The 23,913-nt window shown below is 44.8% G+C and overlaps 1 protein-coding gene across 19 annotated transcripts in view; it reads right to left on the reverse strand.

Moving 5' to 3' along the window:
* Window positions 1-23,913, reverse strand: part of CEP112 (centrosomal protein 112) — a 313,262-nt gene that overhangs the window by 283,349 nt on the left and 6,000 nt on the right. For 14 of the 19 annotated variants that reach the window (XM_027973978.3, XM_027973977.3, XM_060395895.1 and 11 more), the window contains exons 2-4: window positions 21,476-21,589; window positions 17,929-18,119; window positions 15,353-15,525 (exon numbers count right to left, since the gene is read on the reverse strand). In XM_027973978.3, the coding sequence (XP_027829779.1) occupies window positions 15,353-15,525; window positions 17,929-18,119; window positions 21,476-21,581 (470 nt within the window). In that variant the 5' untranslated portion in view covers window positions 21,582-21,589. Of the gene's footprint in view, window positions 1-15,352; window positions 15,526-17,928; window positions 21,590-23,913 lie in introns of those variants that run through there. The other 5 variants (XM_060395897.1, XM_060395896.1, XM_042256536.2 and 2 more) reach the window with 5 other exon arrangements.

Genomic DNA, 23,913 nt, shown 5'->3' on the forward strand with positions numbered 1-23,913 from the left:
GTGCTCTGCTGCACGTGGGCGTTCGGTTTTGCCGCCTCATTTGTTGAAAAGACTCCTTTTCCTACCGAGCCGTCTTGGCATCCTTGTCAGCATCGCGTGCCCGTGTGTGCGCAGGCGTGCTCTGGGCTCTCCACCCCATGCATGCGCAGGCGTGCTTCTGGGCTCTCCACTCCATGCGTGCGCGGGCGTGCTCTGGGCTCTCCACCCCATGCGTGCGCAGGCGTGCTTCTGTGCGCGGGCGTGCTCTGGGCTCTCCACCCAGCCTGCCCACACGGCTGTCTTTACACCTGTGACGCAACATTTCCTCTTCTAATTTTATCCGATCATTTATCTGTCCATTCATATGTTCCTTCAGCAAATAACTGAGTGAGCAACTGTGTTGCACGGTATAGTGACAGGTCTTAGGAATCCAACTGCGAACAGGGTAGAGTCTCCCCCTCCAGGAGCTTTGTGAAGAGGAACCACAGGCTGATACCGGAAAACACTCTCCCCTTTACAGCTTGGATAAGGTCATTCTCAGTCTTTGTACCATCTTCATGAAACATGGAGTCATAAGAAGAAAAACACTTTGTTGATTGCTACACATTACCTAAGAATGGTGGCTCCTACATCACCACTGCTGGCAAACTCGGGTGCCTCTTTTACCGAATCTGGGCAGAGTGTATCAAGTGTGAAGGGGACACTCGCAGTTACAGTAGTGTCTGTCCTTTGAGGGCCGCCCCGGTGGCTCAGTGGTAAAGAATCTGCTGCCTGCAATGCAGGGAATGCAGGCCCGACTCCTGGGCCGGGAAGATTCGCTGGAGAAGGACGCAGCGGCCCACTCCAGACTCCTGCCCGGAGAACCCCATCAACAGAGGAGCCTGGCAGGTGGCGCGCAGCGCAGCCACAAGGGTCAGAAGAGATTCAGCAGCTGGAGCAACAACGGTCCTCTGTGCAGAGGCCGGCACGGGCACATCTTCTCTTTGCTCCAACAAGTACCTAATGCCAAGCACACCTGCGGTTTCCAAAGGCAGTGTGTGCGCTGACATACGCTTTTGGCGCTCACTCTCCAAGTGATTGTAGCATTTCAGTGTAGCCAGGCAACAAACTTTTAATTCAAAAACCACTGGTTATTTTTATTTAAAATGCAAAAAAGAAATGTTCTTTCGTTACAAAAGACAAATATAGCTGGCCACAGATCTCGCCTCCCATGTTTCCCAGCACAAACACTGGACGTGAACTTCACCTCCGGGTCCAGGTCATGCTGTCCTTCGTGCATCTCAGACCAGCATCAGCACGGACTGTCCTGCACAGCGGCCCGCACGCCTGGGCTGGGGACTCCATCCTCGCTAGATCCCAAATCACACTGACGCGAAAGGAGCTTAAGAGCACGGCTGTAGCCCTTCTGATGGCTTTTCTCAACTCTAGCAATTCATACAGCCGCTTCCGTCCTCTTTTTCTTTTCCATGCCTCGTCAGTATGTATTGGGAGATGCAAGCTACTAAGAGCAGGTAAGATTAAAACTGCCTATTGGTGCAGAAAGCGCCCTTGATCCTTCGAAGATAGCTCCACACTGTTCTGGTGACTGTGACCATGCAGTCAGTCTTGAAATTAGAAAATGCTAGAATCCCAGCTTTTCCTTTTCCAACACTGTTTTGCTAGTCACTGTTACTTGAGATTCCGTATGAATTTTAGGAAGAATTTTATTTTTTCTGGGAAAAAAAGCCACTGGAATTTTGATAGGGATTGAATTATATCACTTTGGGTCATACTGTACATCTTAACAATATTAATTCTTCCAACCCATGAACACAGGATGCCTTTCCATTTGCCACGGTGTCTTTTTAAATTTCTCTCAACAGTATCTTATAGTTTTGTTTTTTTTTTAAGTGTATAACTCTTTAGCCTCCTTGGTTAAGTTTATTCCTAATTAGTTTATCCTTTTTTATCCTATAGCAAATGAAACTTTTTAAATTTCCTTTTCTGATTCTTCATTGTTAATGTATAAAATGCAACTGATCTTTCGGTGTTGGTTTCATTAGTTTTCCACTGAGTTTTCTGTATCTAAGACCTCAGCACCTGTGAACAGAGATTCATTGTCTTCTTTTCAGTTCTGATGACTTTTCTTCCTTTTCCTCGCCCAAGTGTTCTGGTTAGTACTTCCGGTACTACGTCAAACAGCAGTGATGAGCGTGGACGTCCCTGTCTTATTAGTGCTCTTAAAGGCAAAGCTTTTGCTTTCACCATCAAGTATGCTATTATTTGTGGGCTTTTCCTACATGGCCTTTATTATTTTGAGGTAGTTTCCTTCTATTTCCAGTTTGCCAGGTATTTTTATCAAGAAAAGCTGTTAGATTTCGTCACACCTTTTTCTGCATTGATTTCTGAGATGATCGTGCAGCTTTTTGCCATCATTCTATATTACAATGCCTGTTGCGTTTGTCAAAATTTCCTTGCACTCTAGGAATACATCCCACTTTGTCATGGTGTATAATTCTTTTAATGTGCTGTTGAACTGTTTCCTAGTGTCTTTCTGAGGAATTTTTTCATCAATGCTCACCAGGAATATTGGTCTGTATTTTCTTTTCTCATAGCATCTTTGTCTGGCGTTGGTACCACGGTAATGCTAGCCTCGCACCATAAGCCTAGAAGTACCCCCTTCTCTTCTCTTCAGTTTTGGAAGCATTAGGAGAACGGGTGCTGAGTCTTCTTTAAATGTTTGATAGAATTAACCAGAGGATGAGATGGTGAGGTAGCATCACCGACTCGAGCAAACTCTGGGGAACAGTGAAGGACAGGGGAGCCTGGCATGCTGTAGCCCATGAGGTCGCAAAGACTCGGACATGACTTAGCACACAACAACAGAACTCACCAGTGAAGCTGTCTGGTCCTGGGCTTCTCCCTGGTGGGAGGCTTTGAAGACGGCTTCAGTCTCCTTGAGTCCATGCACTACAGTCCATGGGGTTGGAAAAGATCGGACACGACTCAGCGAATTTCACTTTCACTCTCCTTACTAATTGTAGGTCTGTTCAGATTTTCTTCTTCATGATTCAGGCAGGGTAGATTGTGTGTTCTTAGACATTTACCCACTTCATCTAGGTAATCCAATTTGTTGGTTCACAACTGTTTCTTGTACTCGCTTATAATCCTTTTATTTCTGTAAAATTGGTGCTAATGTCCCTTCTTTCATCTCTGATGTCAGACGAGTCTTTTTTTCTAGACAATTCAGCTACAAGTTTGTCACTTTTGTTAATTAAAAAAAAAATCTTTATTTCCTTGATTTTCTCTAATGCTTTGCCCAATATCTATTTTGTTTATTTCTACTCTAATTTTTATCATTTCCTTTCTTCTGCTAGCTTCAGTTTATTCTTTTTCTAGAGGAAATGACAACCCACTCCAGTGTTCTTGCCTGGAGAATCCCAGGGACGGACGAGCCTGGTGGGCTGCCGTCTCTGGGGTCGCACAGAGTTGGACGCGACTGAAAAGACTTAGCAGCAGCAGCAGCAACATATAAATTCAGATTGCTGATGTGTGATCTTCCTTCTTTTTTCATGTAAGTTGGACAACTATAAATTCCTCACACAGCAGTTTTTTCTGCATCCCCTAAGTTTTGGTATGTTGTGTTTTCATTTGTCTCAAAATGTTTTGTGATTTTTCCATTTGATATCTCCTTTGCTTGATTAAGAGTTTGTTATTTAATTCCCACATATTTATGAATTTTCCAGTTTTACTACAGATAGTGATTTCTAGTTTCCATACACACACAGGATTCACAGGAAGCCTACAAAGGTTCTGAGAAAATTATACTAGCAAAATCACTGCTCTTAGACCAAAAAAGGACAGAGTGAAAATGAAAAGGGGCCACTGGACCCCCAAAGTGCTTCTGTAAGGAAGCACACCAAGAGAACTGCAGACATACCAGTTTTCACAAAAAACAAAGGATGATGCACAAGGCAGAATCAAAAGCCTCCTCCTACTTGGAGGAGCCAAGAGACACAGAATATTATATCCAGCTTTTGAGCTCTAAGTAAGGAGCTTTCAACATTTGCCCACCTGGGCTTCAGAATTGCTATGGACCCCTCTGTACCTCTTTTTCAGAAATGTCTACCGTGATTATCGCATGCTGGGTGTGTGGGACGCAGGTAACTATTGGAACAGATGTTTCTCCAAAGAAGATATATAAATGGGCTCGTGACGAAATGCTCAGCGTCAGTAGTCATTAGGGAAACGTCAGTCAAAACCATGACGAGACAGATACCACCATACGCTCATCAAAGTGACCAAAATCTAAAACGCTGACAATATCAACACGTTCGGGTGTGACGAAGCTGGAGCGGGCATGGGGGTGTAAAGTGGCACTGCCATTTTAGGACAAGGTTTGATTCCCTAAAAAAGTTAAAGATAAACTTACTGCACAACTCACTGCTAGATATCTATGCAAAAGAAATGGAAAACAAATGTCCAAGCAGAAATATGTATATGAAAGTCCACAGCAGTGTTTTTCAGAATAGTTAAAAACTAACAATCCAAATATCTATTAACTAGTGAATGGGTAAAGAAATGATTGATTCTGAATCAAAATCTCAACAGGGGCATGTGTACGGGCATTATAAAAACTGGCAAGATAATTCTAAAACTCATATGGGAACACAAAGGACCAAAAAGAACCAGGGAAGTCTCAAAGAAGAGGAAAGCTGGAGTACACGCGCTACTCTGTGAGAAATCAAGACTCGTTTTCAAGCTGCAGTAACTAAGGGGGTGAAGTGTCAGTACACAGACAGATGAAGAGGCCAAGGCAGGGGACAGGGGTCCAGAAACCCAAGCAAACAAGATTTCCTGGTTTACAGCAATGGTGTCAACCACAGCAGTGGGGAAAGAATGGCTTTTCTAACTGTTAATGGATCGAATGTCTATCAACTACCCACGGGAGGGGTGGGAGAAGGACTCCAACCTCACTGTATACATAGAAACCAGCTCCCTAAGTAGCCCAATCCCAAGGGTTAAATGAGGAAGCTTCTAGAAGGTAACAAGGCAAACATTCCCATGCTCTTGGAACAGGCAAGGCAAAAAATCTTAAACAGGACACGAAAAAACACAAATAATATCCCAGATGACTGACTAAAAATAATTTACATTATAATTGAATATTGTTCAACAGAACAAATCAGTGAAAGTGGGAGAAGATATTTGCCATATATGTATCAAAGAATTTGTTTATGAATATATAAATAGTTGTAACAAATCTATGGAGAAAAGACTGATAAACCACTTTTATTACAGTGTGGACAGAGACAAATTGAACTTCACAAAAGAAGATACCCAAATGGCTATCAAGCATAGAAAATATCAATATTGTATCAAGCATAGAAAAGCCCAATATCATCAGTAATGAGGGAAGATGCAAATTAAAACCCACATCCACTATACCAGAATTTAGGCTAAAGCTGGAGAAGCTGACAAACCAAGAACTGGCAAGGATGTGAGACAGACTTTCAAACCCTCCTGGGGCAGAGTAAACTGCTACGGACATCACGTAAAACTCTCTGGCAATACCTGCCACACTTACACCTCCAAGTAGACGCAGCGTGCTCATGGGCACTAGAAGCCGTGGGAAAGGGTGCTCACAGGGTCAGCTGCGATCGCCAAAAAGTGGAAAAACTCCCAAACACCCGACAACGGGCAAAATGGATATAGAAATGTGACGTATTCACAGTAATAAAGTAAGAATAACCCACTGCTAAGTGCAACAACGTGGATCAATCTCACAGCACAATGCTGAGCAAAAGAAGCTGGAAAAAATGAGGACACTTCATGAACTGAAAACCAGTCTATGGCAACATACTTCAGAAGAGCGATCAGCCTCGGGAGGATGATGAACGGCTGGGGAAAGAGAGAGCGCTTTCTGAAGAGCTGGCAATGGTCTCTGTCTTGACCCAGAAGAGGACACACAGATGCAGTCACTCTGTAAAGCTGCATCACGCGTCACACTTCAGATCTGAGTCTTCGTGTCATGCTATACACTGACTTTAAAAGTTTCCTACAAAACAATGAACTACAGCTATATTTATGAACGTGAATGAATCTGAAAAATATGAGAGAAGGAAGCAAGCTTCAAAATAATATATACAGTAGGGTTTCACTTACATGCAGTTTAAAAAAGAAGCAAAGAAATAATTAACACAAAATGTAAGACACTGTCTTTCAGGAGATGGGAAGCAGAGGCACCAAGGCAAAGGGTGGCTGAAGGCTTCTGGGATGCAGCAAAGTGCTTCCCGGCCGGGTCAAAAGCATAGGGATGTTTATTTCACAACGGTCTTTAAATGCGTTTCCATATAGTTTTCACATACATGCTGTGCTTCGCAGTTGGAAAACATTTTAAGACTAACACAACTACTGTCTTATAAGTCGGAACCTAAAGTGAGAACTAACTTTAGGCTTCAGATCTTTGCCTTCACCTAAGCAGCAGTTAACAGTTACATTCCACCTGCAGAAGCCTTCTCACCGCACTGCTAACGCCAATGAAACATGCAAAGAACTAGCAGCAACTAATACTACAGGGAAGTATGGATCAACACTGAAAATAAGAAAGTCAGAGTAACTCACAAGGATCTGCAGCACATTCATTCCAGTACTTCAAAGGGAACTTTATCAGGAATAAAAAGAAAAACAAACTAAATTTTAAAAAGTGAGAAGCCTGACAAGACTAAAATCTCACCAGAGATTCATAAACATTTTAAGACTTCGTATTTTTCCCGTTTACTACTTTAGAATAACACACTTGACTTTAAACTTAAAAATAGAAACCATCTTTAGAAGTCAACACATTTAAATCCATGTTTATTAATATATCTCTGGTTTAACAGTACTAACATTCCAGAAAGTATTTTAATCCCCTGTAAATTGTTACACAATACACGTATAAGCTTACTGTCATCCTTTTCTGCTTAAAAGAACATCAAGACTAAATTGTTCAATATTATGATCTCACAAAAAGAAACTTGCTTGTGAAATAAAAAGATACTTATTACAATGCCCCACTCATTAAAAATGTTTAAAAAAGAAGTGACTAAATTTGTAAAAAATCTGACTCAATGAAAAAAATTTTTAAAGCCTAAAAGAAATGCCAGGTCATTATTTTCAGAGCCATTCCATTTCAGCTACAAACTGTTACTGCTTGGCCTTGTCTTGGTAAACACTTTAGAAGGATATTTAATTAGCACATCACTGTTGAAAATTAGTGAACAGTTAAGTGGTCCCATGAGTGTGTGAAACGCACTGCTGGATTGAGGGTCCTAAGAAAGAGGTGAGGCAGTCTTACCCCCGCAACTCAAGGTTAAACGTGTACCTGACAAGCGTCCATTCTAGCAAAAAGGCCAAATCAATCAGACTGGTTCCATACTAAATGTTCTCTCCAAACAAAAGGATGAGAAAGGCTGGTCCTCCTTTCAGTAAATTAAGGGAATCGATCAATCTTTCTTTCTTCCACACAGACCAGCTGGGGAAGCGCCTCTGAAACCTTAGGCTGACCAACTAAGGCGAACCGCTGACCACGAGCGACCCTCACCAACGAGGGGAGACGCCTGCCCAGAACAGTCTCCCCTGCGCGGAGGCGGCTGAGAGGTGCCCACGCCCAACGCCCCTCCCTACCAGCCTCACCGCCCCCCAGAGAGCAGCTCCCATCCGCCAGGAAGCCCGGGTCTCGACCTGCAAGCCCCACACGCTCCCTGAGTTAATTAAAGCCGAACATTTCATTCCTCGCGGATACCCTGGCCACGCTTCGTGCGCTTGCCAGCCGCGAGTGGACCGTGGCCGCCACGCGGGCCGGAGCAGCCGCAGACGCGCCTCCTGCACTGCGGCGGGCCGCCCGTGATGCACACACAGACACGAACACGCGGGAGGCACCGCTGCAGCCCGATCTCTGCCTCATCAGCAGGGCGATTCTCAGCTAAAAGGACGCACTGCTGCGAGTAATACTGCAGGGCGCTGTACCATGCGTAACCCTAACCACCCTAGCCGGCGGGCACAAGCAAGCCCAAGGACGGCAAGGCAATGATCAGCTCCCCCATGAATTCATCCAGCAACTCAGCAGCAGGGGCCATTTGCAGGTCATTGTCATTTACATATGAAAATGGAGCTGAACAAATTAAGAAGAGTCTGCCTATTATGTTGAGTATACAGACTAAAAATTAAATCCATGTTCCTAAAGCGGACATGTTTCTTCACACGGATATCAACATGTCCATTCGGAAGCACAAGCACATTTTCGTTACTTGATCGCCATCTGCTGGTCACATGTTTAAACTGCAGCTGCAAGCGAAGGGCTGGCTGTCCTGGGAGACACTTTGAAAGGGCACAGAGCCTGCTTTTCGCCACAGTCATTACTGGAAAACCTCATGTTAAAGAGGGCCGTTGTAGAGCAAATCATATTTTCCATAAGGGCGGGGCTATAATTAGATTCTTCATTCCAGGCTAGAACCTGGCATGAAATAACCATTAAAGCAAGATGCAGAAATTAGAGTCCCCTATCCTCCTCTGGAAGGACTGATGCTGAAGCTGAAACTCCAGTACTTTGGCCACCTCATGCGAAGAGCTGACTCATTGGAACAGACTCTGATGCTGGGAGGGATTGGGGGCAGGAGGAGAAGGGGACGACCGAGGATGAGATGGCTGGATGGCATCACTGACTCAATGGACGTAAGTCTGAGTGAACTCCGGGAGTTGGTGATGGACAGGGAGGCCTGGCGTGCTGCGATTCATGGGGTCGCAAAGAGTCGGACACAACTGAGCGACTGAACTGAACTGAACTGATCCTCATTTGAGGAGGGCATGGCAACCCACTCCAGAATCCTTGCCTGAAGAATCCCCATGGACAGAGAAGCCTGGTGGGCTACAGTCCACGGGGTCACAAAGAGCTGGACATGACTGAAGTGACTGAGCATGCATCCTCATTTAAAACAGGATAATTTTTCCCTAAGTCCTTTCTTAAAGGTGTGAACGTATATGCTATTTAAAGGACACGACATGAATTAAAAGATACAACTTTTATTTATACCAAGTTAGCCTAAATCTAATATGACGAAAGTAACACATGTGCGTAGTCAGCCGGCCACACCTGACTCTTCCCTACCCCATGGCCCATACCCACCCCCTCCCCCGGGCTCCTCTGTCCGTGGGACTCTCCAGGCAAGGACACTGGAGTGGGCTGTCATTTCCTCCTCCAGGGGACCTTCCTGACCTAAGACTCGAACCCGCATCCCTTGTGTCTGCTGCGCTGGCAGAGGGCTTTCCCCACTGGCGCCACCGGGGAGTGACGATTCTGCCTGCACGCTCCCAGGGAGTAAGAATTCTGCTTGCACGCTCCTGGAATTGTTAAGCATTCTGGATCGTGATTCTTTATAAAGTGGCATCTAAAGAAATCTGAACCACTAATGCCTACTTTTTCAACAACAAAGTCCTCTAAAATGACCAGAACTGTCTTTCTTCCACGCGAAGCAGTGTTTAAAGGTTGGGGTTTATTCGACAGAACTCTTTGCTCTCTCCTAACTCATAACTCTTAACCAAAGTTTGAAGTTAAAAATAACATGGCATTAAATCACTCTTTTTTATCTTTCTTCACCTCAGGGCCTAACTACACTTTGGTGATAAGCTACCAGACCACATCATACTTGGCTGAAAACTCATAAAAATAATTACCAGCCATTACAAAGAAGCTTCAAAACATCTTCCACAGAACTGTAGGAGAAGAATCCAACCTACTGTCTTTGTGTCTGTCTTTGGAATAATGTGCACCAAGAAATATATGGAGATGACAAGAACTAAAGCCTGATCCCACGTAGGCAGCTTCTAACACCTGGTGTGGGGAAATGTTAAAACCAGGGCCAGCCACACTGTGTTCCCTCGTGTTCTCAGGAACACGAAATGACTTTTAAATTGAAAATAATTAACGACCAATGGATTTAAGACGACACTGCTGGGAAGATTAGGTCATGAGAGGAGCCGAGCTGACAAGCAAGCCCACGTGCAGGACCCCGCACCCTGAAGGTGGGGAGCGACGGCCCAAGCCACAGGCGCCGGGAGGGCTCCCCCATCCTCGAGGCTCTGAGGCCAGCACTGCCGCCTCCCTCTCACAAAGGATGACACCGGGTTCGGAGAAAGGAAGGAACATGCCTGAGGACACACGGCTGCCAAGTGTCAGAAGTGATATCTGAACAGAGGCAAACTGCCTCATTGCACTCAACCCAGAGATGACCACGAACAAAGGCACAGTCGCCCGAGACTGCCAACAAAGCGCAAGGCAGGGAAGAGGGTTAAAGTGAAGTTTCCATATTTGCTGCAAAAAGTACTCGAGCCTGCATGGTCTACCAGAAAGAACACAGGCTCTAAGACCTAGATTCCAGTTCTGCATCCATCCCTGGGGAGTTTACTGACCTTCCTGAAGCGGTAACCTCCTCGGTAAACACAAAGGACAACCGGCTCAACCTCACAGAATTCCAGAGGACAAAGTCAGATAACTTACGAAAGACTTCTAGAACAGTATTTAGCGTACAGTAGGTGCTCCATAAACGTACAGCTTGCCTCACTTGGTTCCTGTTTTAACAAATTGGAAATGTAAGTGTAACCCACAAACACTGTCTATTGGGAAAACTTCATCCTGTTTAAATCTGTGTATTTGCTGTGCCTGGTCAGATTCATTAACGTGCATCACTAATCTAAATAGTGTGTATGGCTGAGGATTGTAATGAGAGAGTACTCTGGAAGGCAACTTGACACTCCCTATCAAAAAATAAGTGTGGTTATTAAAAGTAACAGACACATGTATAAAAAAAGTTTTTAACTCTTCACACTGGATTACCCCACTCCCTAAACGTAAAACAGCTTCACACATGGCACCCAGAAATATTCCAAACATATTTGGATATATGGATACATATCCATATATCCTTTTTAAGAGATATGCACACACAAATGGAAGCTGACTACACTTTTATGCACTTTTTTTTGAACTTCACATCTCTGAGACATCACTCCATACTAGCCCAGGTATTTTTCTGTACCACTGCACAAGATGTCGACCTACTAATAATCCCACCAACAGCTCATTATATGTGTCACTGTTCCTGGCTACAGAATCAATAACAGCCCAAATACAAACAGGTTCACCATGATACATACACCGGGATGTCAACTGGGACATACTTTATAATACTAAGGCATCACCGGCAACAGAGACAGGCTAGTCACAGTGAATCCACACTACGGATTATCATCTGTGCTTGAAAAGATCACACAGGTCGCATGGCACAGGATTAAAGCACAGCTAAGTGACAAAGAACAGGACACGTACCACGAGCAGACCGATGATCTTTAGCTACGCATCTGCGGGCGCGCGTGTGCATGGAATGCTTAGCTACGCATCTGCGGGCGCGCGTGTGCATGGAATGCTTAGCTACGCATCTGCGGGCGCGCGTGTGCATGGAATGCTTAGCTACGCATCTGTGGGCGCGCGTGTGCATGGAATGCTTAGCTACGCATCTGCGGGCGCGCGTGTGCGCGGACTGCTTAGCTACGCATCTGCGGGCGCGCGTGCGCATGGAATGATTAGTTACGCATCTGCGGGCACGTCTGTACATGGAATGATGCACAACACGTGCTGACGCCGACTACTCTCACGGGGAAGTGGGGTGAGAACACAGAAGAGAACACGTTTCACTCTCACAGTCCTACACTGAGATTTTTACACGGATGTACCATGTACGAGTGCATAATCTTCTAAAATGAGGATAAGAGAGTGGCAGTCATCTACTGCTCCATAACCAACTACCCCCAGCAGAACACTCTGACCACCACCCACGCTCCTCCCCGTTTCCCTGGGTCAGCAGCGTGGGTGCGGCCGCACTGGACCCTCTGCTCAGGGCCGCACGAGGCTGCGCCTGGGGCCTGCCCAGGGCCAGGTCCCCACCTGGACGGAGGAACCCACCTTGCCTGCGGTCACGGCTGGCAGTAGCTTCACCTCCTTCCGGCCACAGACTCAGGGCAGCCCGCTCCTCAGCAGCAAGGGAGACAGCAGGCCCTTGGAGCGGGTCTGCACGCAGGGCAGTCTCCAACGCCGCTGGGCACTCGCGGAAGGGACAGCCCATCCCCAAGCCATATTCTGCAGGTGAGACGCCACTCACAGGTCCGGCCCACACTCAAGGAGAGGGGACCGTACAAGGCTGTCACCACCCAGAGCAGGATCACGGGGCCATCTGAAGGTCCGTGCCCCACAAAGACAGTGAGGGCCTTTACCATCACGCAGTGCTAAGCTCCTGAAAGATGGCCAGGAGGTAATTTACACTGATATGACTCACAGCTGTCCAGCTAAATGAAATTACCCAGATTGTACAGGGGAGATCCAAGTCTCCAGTCTCACTAGTAACGTTTTGTAAAACCATGCTCCAAACTCAAATATAACTCAGATATTTCACTGTCAATAAAAGAATCAGATATTTGATATAAAACATAATAAAAGATCTCTAATAATATGGCAATGAAATAAGGGCAATAACATAATCTTAAACCAAGAACTAGGAAAAGGATAAAACCAGGGCGGGACTAGCCACACGCTGAAACTGAAGTGAAACGCTAAGTTCACTAGCGGGCAGTGAGTATTTGAGGAGGAAAGCACGAGAATGAGCCTGGCGGCGCACAACCTCACCTCGCGGCTAAGGCGCCTGGGACGCGGCCGCGCGACACACACCGCGGGAGAATGGAGGCCGGGGAGGCGCCACCTCTCCTGAGCAGGAGTCCTGGCGAAGAGGCTCCCGAGGGCCTCTGCATCTTTAATAATACGGAAAGGCCAGGACACAAACAGCATAATCTAAAATGCCATGAGAAATACTTCACATACGAAAAGGCCTAAGTAAAGCAGGATTTTATAAAGTGATCAAAAAAGAAACACTAAGGGGGAAAACCTTTCAAGATTAAAGAGGTTTTTCAAAGGACAAGTTGAAGTGGTTGTAAGATTTATGAGGCAGCATTAAACTTCAGTTCTAAGTAACAATAAATTATTCACTATAAAAACATCCACGTGTCACACAGTACAAGCCTCTTAGACTTTTTTAAACAATTTTGTGCAGAACTGATGAGATGTATTAGGTCAACATGAGCAGATTCTAACTTTTTCAGCAGCACAGTATGACCACTCAGAGTAAAGAATCAACTCTAGAAAAGAAACATGAAGACAGACCATCAGCAGATTCTACCACTGCTTACGAGCTGACCAAACACATTATGTATCTGGCCTGAAATTAAGCGTACTGCCTTTAGGTAAAGTAAAAGTTTTATTTTTTAAGTGCCTTTATGTATGTAAAATTACAAATATCTATTAAGAAATATATATGTAAATTAAAAATTTTGAACAGATTGAGTTAAAAGCATGTAAGTAAAGATACTGCTATTTGGCCTTAGCCGTAGTGAAGTTCTAACGCTTGGCTAGAAAGACAGTCATCTTTTCCAGCTCCTTCATTTTAACAACTTCATCAGAAGGAAGATAAGAAGGCTGGGAAACAAACAGGCATCTCTAGCCTATATCCATACATCTCTTGACTTCTAAAATTTATCCCTCCTTCAAGTTTTTGTAAATAATTTTAAAAATAAGTCCTCGTGGGCTATTCTCTCTGCCCCAGCGGATCTGTCTGAAAGAGGCTTTGCACAGATGAAATTCAACGTGTGGCCTAACTGCCCACTCCCAGACCCCTGCACACACTCGTCAAAGACTAAGACGCGGGCACGTGCTCTCAGTGCCCGCCCAGGGCACTGGGAACACTGCGAACATCTGGGAACATCGCCCAGAAAAGAAACACGGCCCCTGTGCTGTGAAGCTGCGGATCCAGCCCAAGGACAGGGGAGCGCCTCTGCACGTGCAGTGAGCGCAGCAGAGACGCAGAGAGGACGCGTGCGCTGACAAGGCCCCCACACAGACCGGGGCCATCAGGGAGGCTCCTCTGAAGGGCTGAGTAGGAATGGAGGATAGTCTGCTGTTTCCATTAATTACTGATTGTACAACAAATGACTGAAGCCTCAAACTCAAGTAAGTTTCATTGAAATGTCATTTTACTATAAGCGAGCAACAAAGAGAAATATTCCTTGTTAAAACCGCAGAGATTATACTATGGTTTCATCGCCCAGCAGAGTTACTGCGTAATATTTGAAGAATATTATTACCATATTTCCTCCAACTTGATCCTCTATTCTGAGAGAGAAAAGGTCCCATTCACCTGGATCCCCTGGAGGCCCCAAGGGCACCTCCCGTCCTGAACCCTGAGCTTCCCAGGAAGGCAGCTGCCACGGGCCCGTCTGCTCCTTCCTGTTTGCGCTTCTGACACGTGTCCTGATCATATCGCCTCTTCCTGTTCTGCCTCTCCATATTAACTTATTTCCCCTTTCTAATAAAAAAAAACTTCACATGGACTGGATCTCTTGCTTTACGTTCATCTGCTCTTTTCCACCATAATATGTGAGGTCTGAAAAACATAACCAGACTACATCAACTATGAAGATGTTTCAAATTACTAATGAGATTTCTGCACCCTTTAAGGAATAAAGCAAAAAAAAAATTAATAATAGAAAAGAAAGATTACATTGTTAACCTAATCAAATTCCAAAAACTAAAATTACTAAGGGAATGGTGAGGAGTGGAGCGTGACGCGTGACACACGCCAGCTGACGCTGCCCAGTACGTCAGCACTTCAGGGAGCAGTGCCAAACGTAAAGCTCAAAACCTGATTAAAGTCCCATTTAAATCTGTTCCTCCTAAAGGCCAAAAGTTGTACTACAACAATAACTGTGTACTTTAATTCAGAAATTCACTTTTATTTGTACTAAAAATCGTATTTAAGCTCATATCTAGTAAGAAAGCACAGTTTAATGGGGTTTATGTTTGCATTCATTATTCTATTAAAACAAATATTGTTTGGTGAGGGGAGAGAAGGAGAGAAATTCAAGCATAAGCTTCAAGATGGATATGGAAGATGTTGTATTTTGTTTAAGTCACTGAAATATTCTCAGTTCATGCTTGTCCCAGAGGAAAACAGAGAACTATGTTACTTACGGACTTTCAATCACCATTTCCCAAGCAATGGGAAGAGAGATAAATATTTAATAGATATTCAAAAATCACTTAAAAATGTAACATAATCTTCAATATACATTCAAGGGAAAAGCAACATTGTTATTTTACCTACACGACATTCCTTAACAGCCCTCAACTTCAGCAAAAACATAAAGTAAACCAACCATTTACCATTTTTAAAAAAAAGGAAACATGGACTGCACTAACCAGCACCAAAGACAAGCTAAATACGAGCCACGTGTGGGACCCCAGGCTCAGGCATACCTGCGGACAGCGGTCGGCGACTGCACCAAAGAGCGATCTTCTCCAGAGGAAAGCTCCCGGGACTCGCCGAATCTGTGCTCGCTGCTCCCCAGCTCGCCCACCACCCAGTCCGGTAATCCATCCGGGCTGGACCCTTTTGCTTGTGCTGGATTTGGTTCATCAAAATAGATGGACTGATTTTTAAAAATTAGAAAAATTATTCTTTCAAAATGTACTATATAATGAAATAATCAGTTAAGATTTCCATCAAGTTTCAAGTTTGATAACAACCTTTCAAATACTCAAGTTTAATTATATAAAAACATATCATTCAACGAAATAGTAAAACACAGAAAAATGAATGGCTCACATTCGTCATGTCATGTCGTTTAGAGTTGATAAGTCATAAAATTACATGAGACACATGTGATAACAGTGACTTATATTACAAAGGCATAGTAGCTTTCTGAAAAGACAGTGGAAAGGTCCTCTCTGTGCTCACCTCTTTCTTTCTGTGATCGTTACTCTGTGGGCATGCACACACATATACACACACACACACAAATCAGCAGGCGGAGAAACCAAAATCATTAAAAATCAGAAACCTCTTCATCATTAGTAATAACAGAGTTGAAGACCTAGAATTTAGTTCTGGCCATGCCACGACCTAGCCGAAAAACCCAAGACAGGTCTCTAGGCTCCTGTGTTATTATGATGATGTCTAAACTAAGGCCCTTTCCTATGATCCCATAATAGGAGCGTGAATGGGAAATCATGGCACAGCACACGTGCATTTCAGCATCTGAATATGCTTCAGAACATGTTCTCTTCAGTCATTAGGAAGAAAGACACCAGCCCATTTATTTCTCCTCATGGGAGACTGGCTTCATGACACATTTCTGAAGGAAAGTCTGCATATAAAGTTTGCATTAACTGTAATCCTCCCAATTCTACTCAAAAAATTCTCCAGGGGCTGTTCTCTAGGGAAGGTGACACACGACCCTCTAACCCAAGTCAAACAAGCACAGCTGTTTCTTTTTAATTGAGGAAGTCACTTCAATGCTTAATCAACTGTCAAGTCAAGTAACCACCACCGCAAAGACTCCTGGTCTTAAGGAAACCATGGCCACAGTTTACCGCAGAAAGCAGAGTCTCAGGGCGCTGGCACTCTGCCATTGCCATGGATAACAGAGATGGTCATCTAGTGCGCAGCAGGCCTCTTGACTGAACTTTGGTTTAACGGATAAAATAGTCAAATCTTAACATATGCTACACCAAAGTTCTACAGGGTTTCTCATTTTTTAATAAACATATATGTATCAGCAACCACCAGCACCTACAGATTTCTCAAGTATCCAAACACCACATAAACCAAGACCCATCTCACAGCTATGAGGCCCAAGACAGTGAATACTCAACCAAGCACAAGGGCAGCTGCCTCTGTGACAAACCTGTCTTTTGATCATTAAATCAAAGTGCAGAAAGGCACTTCTGAACTCTAATTATTGCCATTTCATTAGATCATAAAGAACATTAGAAGTCACTCAATCCAACCTCTCGGATGCATTAAGTAAAACACACTCGCTGCCCAGTGGCTACGCTGTGTCTGACTTGGAGACCCCGTGTGCTTCCCTCACCATCACTGTTCTGAAGTTTGGTCAAAATCATGTTAACATCCAGAAAGCTCCAGAAGCTAGAATGTACTGACATCTATACATTGTAATCCAGTGAAAATTAATATAACCCAGTGAAATTTAGTGGGAAATTAAGGCTTGAAAATTAATTTTAATTTTTAAAGAAATATTATAGAATACTGTGCGGTGACTGAATCGATTAAGTACAGTCCCCTCAGAGCCCAGGCTCAAAGCGCCATTCAAGGTGGGAAAAACTGAATCAGGGGGCAAACAGATTGCGCTCACTAACACCTACCCACGAGTCGCTAAGAGTCGGACACGAGTGAGCGACTTCACTTTCACTTTCATGCACTGGAGAAGGAAATGGCAACCCGCTCCAGTGCTCTTGCCTGGAGAATCCCAGGGACGGGGGAGCCTGGTGGGCTGCTGTCTATGGGGTCGCACAGAGTCGGCCACGACTGCAGCGACTCAGCAGCAGCAGCAGCACCACCTATCGAGGACTTGTAACTTAATAAATGAACCTGGGGGGCAGTGTGACCAGGCCCTCGGGCGCCCCCGCCTGGGCATGGGCAGTAAGGCGCTTGGCGCACACACCTACCATGTAGGAAGGCAGGGCCCTCGGGCGCCCCCGCCTGGGCATGGGCAGTAAGGCGCTTGGCGTGCACACCTACCATGTAGGAAGGCAGGGCCCTCGGGCGCCCCCGCCTGGGCATGGGCAGTAAGGCGCTTGGCGCACACACCTACCATGTAGGAAGGCAGGGCCCTCGGGCGCCCCCGCCTGGGCATGGGCAGTAAGGCGCTTGGCGTGCACACCTACCATGTAGGAAGGCAGGGCCCTCGAGCGCCCCCGCCTGGGCATGGGCAGTAAGGCGCTTGGCGCACACACCTACCATGTAGGAAGGCAGGGCCCTCGGGCGCCCCCGCCTGGGCATGGGCAGTAAGGCACTTGGCGTGCACACCTACCATGTAGGAAGGCAGCGCTCTGAGGGTCCCCGGCTCCGGGCGCTGCGTGAACGGGCCCTCGAGCACCCCCCGCCGCAGCATGTGCAGCAGGAGCTTGGCGTACAAGTTGCGGTTCCTCCTGCCCGGGATGCCGGTGCCAGTGCCTGAAGGCTCACACAGCTTTCTGATCCAGAGTGCGCACCGCTGCCGTTCTAGACACACACAGGGGCTGTTAGGTCGAATTTCTCAGAAAACACAACATTCCCTTACCCATAAAGCACTGCTCTCGTCCAGCACAGGGGCTATAGCGGATCTTTTCTGTAAAGCACCAGACAGCGAGCATTTCGGTTTTGCAGACCCAGGTGATCTTCCACACAGCGTCTCCAGTTTGCAAGGAATTGCCCGCACCACGCATCCACCAGAGGTCACGGCTGTTTTCTAATCAGTCTTCACAGAAAAGGCCGCAGGTGGGATGTGGAAAGGGGCTGCAGTCCACCACCCCTGGGCTAGAGTTGAGCTTTATCAGTCGATTAGAGTTCCAGGATTACCATCAGAGAAATCTCTGAGACAAAAGTGTTGCTGTAAAATCATCTCTAAAATAATTTTAGTTGTGTCGAAAAATCTTTCTATAATTTTAAAACCACGAGAGAGAAAATGTAAACTTACTTAAGCATTTTAAACTCAATCTAAAATTGAATCTCAAATGTTTTATTTATTAAAGCTGATGATTTTCAGGGATCTGTGGATGATTTATTCAGGGTTTTCTTTTAACCTCTCTAAAACTATTTCAGGGTTACTGTATTTACATATAATTTTGAAAAATAATTATCCTGTTCAAAACTAGCTTAAAAATGTACCACAGTTTAATCCACATAAAATGGCCTATTGACTGCCTCATCTCACCATGACATAGAACTGTTTCCAGGGCTCACCAAGTCTATTTCAACATTAATCTTTTCTGTCAAACTCAATTTAAGGATTATATATCTAACACAAATCATAAATCTGCTTTAATCTCTTAGTCTCTAAAGGTCATATTCGTTTATTGTTTTACCTTCAAACATCCCTGGGGTTGATTTACCACTTTGCTCATGCTGGATTTATCACTCCAGGTATAAGAGCAGTCTCTAAAGAACTTTGTATTTTTAGTTTTGAAAATTATACAATCACAAAACAAACTTCCTGAAATACCGGGTGTGGCAACCCCGTATACTGGAATGGGCAGCCTTTCCCTTCTGCAGTGGATCTTCCCGACCCAGGAACTGAAACGGGGTCTCCTGCGTTACAGGTGGATTCTTTACCAGCCAAGCTGCCAGGGAAGCGCCAACATCAGGTGTACTTTGTACAAAAAGAAAACAGCAAGTAAAACAGATCAACTTGAGTAAACGGGTTTTCAAACTGCACTTCTGTATGTCCTGGGGCAAACTGAAACCTATTAACATATAATATTCAAATGAACAGAGCTTAGTACAACCATTCGGCTAATGAAAAAATTCATTACTTAAAATAATGGGGGGAAACGAAGTAGACTTTACTATAATGAGATTGAAGTTATATGAATGGTCAGGTCTTGACAGGGATGTGAGTTTCTGAGCTTTCACTATGAATTAATGGCATAAAAAAGCACCAGGGATGTACCAATATCCACAATGAGTCACAAACCAAAGATTACAATTAATCCCATTCTAGATACCCCAAATCCCTTTTTAAAAGATGAAATATGAACATAGTTTGACTTGAAGTACATTTATAATGAGAGATTTTAATATACATTTATCCTAATCAGCAGATCTAACACAAGAAGGAAAAAAAAGAGTGAATATCAGACGAGAACACGATGTAGAAATACCACTAAATACTAGTCCAACTAACTGTGAATGAGCCAGGGGACAGGAATGCTCACTTTAAGAATAGCAGAGGAAGAAAAAAGAGGTTACCACCCAGAAAAACAAGAGGAGAGGCCAGAGGAAGACCGTGAAGGGAAGACCGAGCCAAACCCGTGGGCTCGGCGGGCCGCAGGCGCTGCCTGCATGACGGAGAACGCAGGGTGTGGGACCCAAACCCTGCATCCCCTCCTCCCCGGGGCGAAGAGCTGCGCTGACTCGGCTCCTCGTTTTGAATGTTAAGCTCACTAGGCATCTCAGAGTTAGAGGGAACCTGGACAGAACTCGGGTAAATGCCCATTTCTTGTCCCCACTCCTAACCCTACACTCAAAAGCTCCAAAAACAGATTTACAGCCAGCCTTACAGCTGCCATAACTGAGAGAGCTAAAGAGCCTCTTGATGACAGTGAAAGAGGAGAGTGGAAAAGTTGGCTTAAAGCTCAACATTCAGAAAACGAAGATCATGGCCTCCGGTCCCATCACTCCATGGGAAATAGATGGGGAAACAGTGGAAACAGTGTCAGACTTTATTTTTTGGGGCTCCAAAATCACTGCAGATGGTGACTGCAGCCATGAAATTAAAAGACGCTTACTCCTTGGAAGAAAAGTTCTGACCAACCTAGATAGTATATTCAAAAGCAGAGACATTACTTTGCCGACTAAGGTCCATCTAGTCAAGGCTATGGTTTTTCCTGTGGTCATGTGTGGATGTGAGAGTTGGACTGTGAAGAAAGCTGAGCACAGAAGAATTGATGCTTTTGAACTGTGGTGTTGGAGAAGACTCTTGGAGAAGACTCTGTGCTGTTGGACTGCAAGGAGATCCAACCAGTCCATTTTGAAGGAGATCAACCCTGGGATTTCTTTGGAAGGAATGATGCTAAAGCTGAAACTCCAGTACTTTGGCCACCTCATGCGAAGAGTTGACTCATTGGAAAAGAGTCTGATGCTGGGAGGGATTGGGGGCAGGAGGAGAAGGGGATGACTGAGGATGAGATGGCTGGATGGCATCACCGACTCGACGGATGTGAGTCTGAGTGAACTCCGGGAGATGGTGATGAACAGGGAGGCCTGGCGTGCTGCAGTTCACCGGACATGACTGAGCAACTGAGCTGAACTGAACTGAACTCAGAGAAGCTTCTAAGCTCCTCACAGTCTCTTTAACTGCTCTCTGATAAACCTTAAATTATCTGAAAATCTCTGACTTGACACAGAAACTCTCAAAGGGCAACAGGTTATGAACTGCAAGCAAGACAGCAACAAAAACTCATTTACAGTTGATTTTATTCAGTCAACCAATAAGCAGGGAAGATTAACAGATTACTTTCTGCTTTAATAAACAAAAGGGTCAGAGACAGGTGGACAGTAAGCTCCTGAAAGGAACCATTTCCATGGGAGGAGGGAAAAGTCTCAGCAAAAAACCATTCAGCTAACTTGAAAGATTCATGCACTTTAAGCTCCTGACATGGACGGTAACATGTTAAGACCTTGCCATGGTTCAGGAGGACATCATCATCGCTGAATTTCCATGTTCCCTCAAGCAGCTCAGAGTAAACAGTCCTTTATAAGATGAAAACTGTTATTAAACAAACTCAGTTTTTTTTCCATATTGGAAGTTCACTGGTTTGGCTAAATAATACAAAGAAAAAAATTAATGCTAAGAACCTAATTTTCAAACATAATCTTACCTGACCTATGGGGTAACTTTAGAACGAAAGGCTTCATGTCTACCACAAAGTGATCGAATTCCGCATCCAGCTTCTCCCATTTTTCTTCTTCACTTCCCATTTCCATAATTCAGCCTGTAAAATATTTAAAATTAAAACAATAATGTCTGTATGCTGGAAACTACATAACTGTTGGAAGAGATCAAATAAAATTCATTAGTATTGAACACCCCCAAATTGATCTACAGATATAACGGAGTTCCACTAAAATTCCCAGCAGTGTTCCTACAGATATACACAAGCTGACTCGAAAATTTACATGGAAAGTTAAAGGAAATAGAATAGCAGAAATAATTCTGAAAAAGAACAAGAAGTTTGGAAGACTCACTTTATCTGATTTTAAGAAACATTATAAACACTACAAACCTAGACAGCTTATTAAAAAGCAGAGACATCACTTTGCCAACAAAGGTCCATCTAGTCAAAGCTATGGTTTTTCCAGTAGTCATGTATGGATGTGAGTGCTGGCCTATAAAGAAAGCTGAGCACCGAAGAACTGAGGGTTTTTGAACTGTGGTGTTGAAGAAGACTCTTGAGAGTCCCTTGGACAGCAAGGAGATCCAACCAGTCCATCCTAAAGGAGAGCAGTCCTGAATATTCATTGGAAGGACTGATGCTAAAGCTGAAACTCCAATACTTTGGCCACCTGATGTGAAGAGCTGACTCATTGGAAAAGACCCAGATGCTGGGAAAGATTGAAGGCAGGAGGAGAAGGGGATGACAGAGGATGAGATGGTTGGATGGCATCACCGACTCAATGGACATGAGTTTGAATAAACTCCAGGAGTTGGTGATGAACAGGGAGGCCTGGCATGCTGCAGTCTCTGGGGTCACAAAGAGTTGGACATGACTGAGCAACTGAACTGAAAATTAACTTAAAATAAATCATAGACCTAAGTGTAAAATGTAAAACTATAAAACAAGAAAACATAGGAAAAAAACCTTCATGACTTGAAGTCAGTCAAGGATTTCTGAGATACAACATTAAAAGCACTACCCATAAAAGAAAACATTGATATATTAGATTTTATCAAAATAAAAAACTTCTGTTCTGCAAAGAAATCTGTCTAGGAGCTGAAAAGATAAGTTACAGACTGGGAAGAAACACTGCATTTCTCTCAGAAAGGACCCAGCCAAGAATACATAAAGGACTTTAAAACTAAGCCACAAGTAAACAAATAACCCAATAAAAGTAATCGGCAAGAAAATCAGTTCCTTTACAAAGGAAGATGTACAGCTGACACGCAAGCAGGTGAAGAAGACGCTGTTCATCACTCATCAGTAGACAGACGCTAGTGAGAAGCACAGCGAGACATCACTACCCACCTAGAGGACAGCTACTCAGAAACGCAGACAATACCAAACCTGCTGAGGGCACAGAGCCACAGAACAGCAGCAGCAGCAGCAACGGAACAACAGGAACACAACAACAGGAGCAGCAGCAGCAGCAGGAGCAGAACTCGAGAACAGCAGCAGCAGCAGCAGCAGAAGAGGAAGACGCGCACGTCTCTGGCAGGAGCACAACGCGACGCACCCACTCTGGAAAACAGCCATTTCTTAGCCAGTTAAGCACACAGCACAGGACTCAAACTCCTAGTCTTAGGCATTTATCCAAATGAAACAAAATCTATATTCACAGGGAAACCTGAATATACTGTTTATAACAGCTTTTTTCTTCTGTAACCACGGTTTTTTTCTTCTGTAACCAATTCCAAACACTGGAATCCAAACAAGTGTCCCTCCCTTGGGAAATGGATAAACCAACTGTGGTTCATTCACACAATGAAACACAAGGAGAGAAGTGCTGATGCGCCCGACAGCGTGGGGGAGCCGCGAGTGTGTCAGCCCAAGTCGAAGAAGCCATTCTCCAAGGCCACAGACGGCGTGACCGTATCCCCTGTGTGACACCCTAGAAAAGGCAGAAACTCCAGGCACAAAGACAAAGTACCGGCACACAGGCTCGCTCACTGGGTTAGCAACGGGATGGGGCAGGGGAGGAAGTCACATGGGCCCTGGAATTGTTCTACATGCTGGCTGTGCAGGCTATAAAAACCTATTCTGGTGCTGCTGCTAAGCCGCTTCAGTCATGTCCAACTCTGTGCAACCCGAGACGGCAGCCCACCAGGCTCCCCCATCCCTGGGATTCTCCAGGCAAGAACACTGGAGTGGGTTGCCATTTCCTTCTCCAATGCATGAAAGTGAAAGTGAAAGGGAAGTCGCTCAGTCGTGTCCGACTCTTCGCAACCCCACGGACTGCAGCCTTCCAGGCTCCTCCGTCCATGGGATTTTCCAGGCAAGAGTACTGGAGCGGGGTGCCATTGCCTTCTCCGAAGAACCTATCCTATGTATGCGTAAAAATTAATCAAACTGTATACCAAAAAAGCAATTTTTAATGTCCA

Source organism: Ovis aries, chromosome 11, assembly GCF_016772045.2.
Source record: "Ovis aries strain OAR_USU_Benz2616 breed Rambouillet chromosome 11, ARS-UI_Ramb_v3.0, whole genome shotgun sequence".
Classification (NCBI taxonomy): domain Eukaryota; kingdom Metazoa; phylum Chordata; class Mammalia; order Artiodactyla; family Bovidae; genus Ovis; species Ovis aries.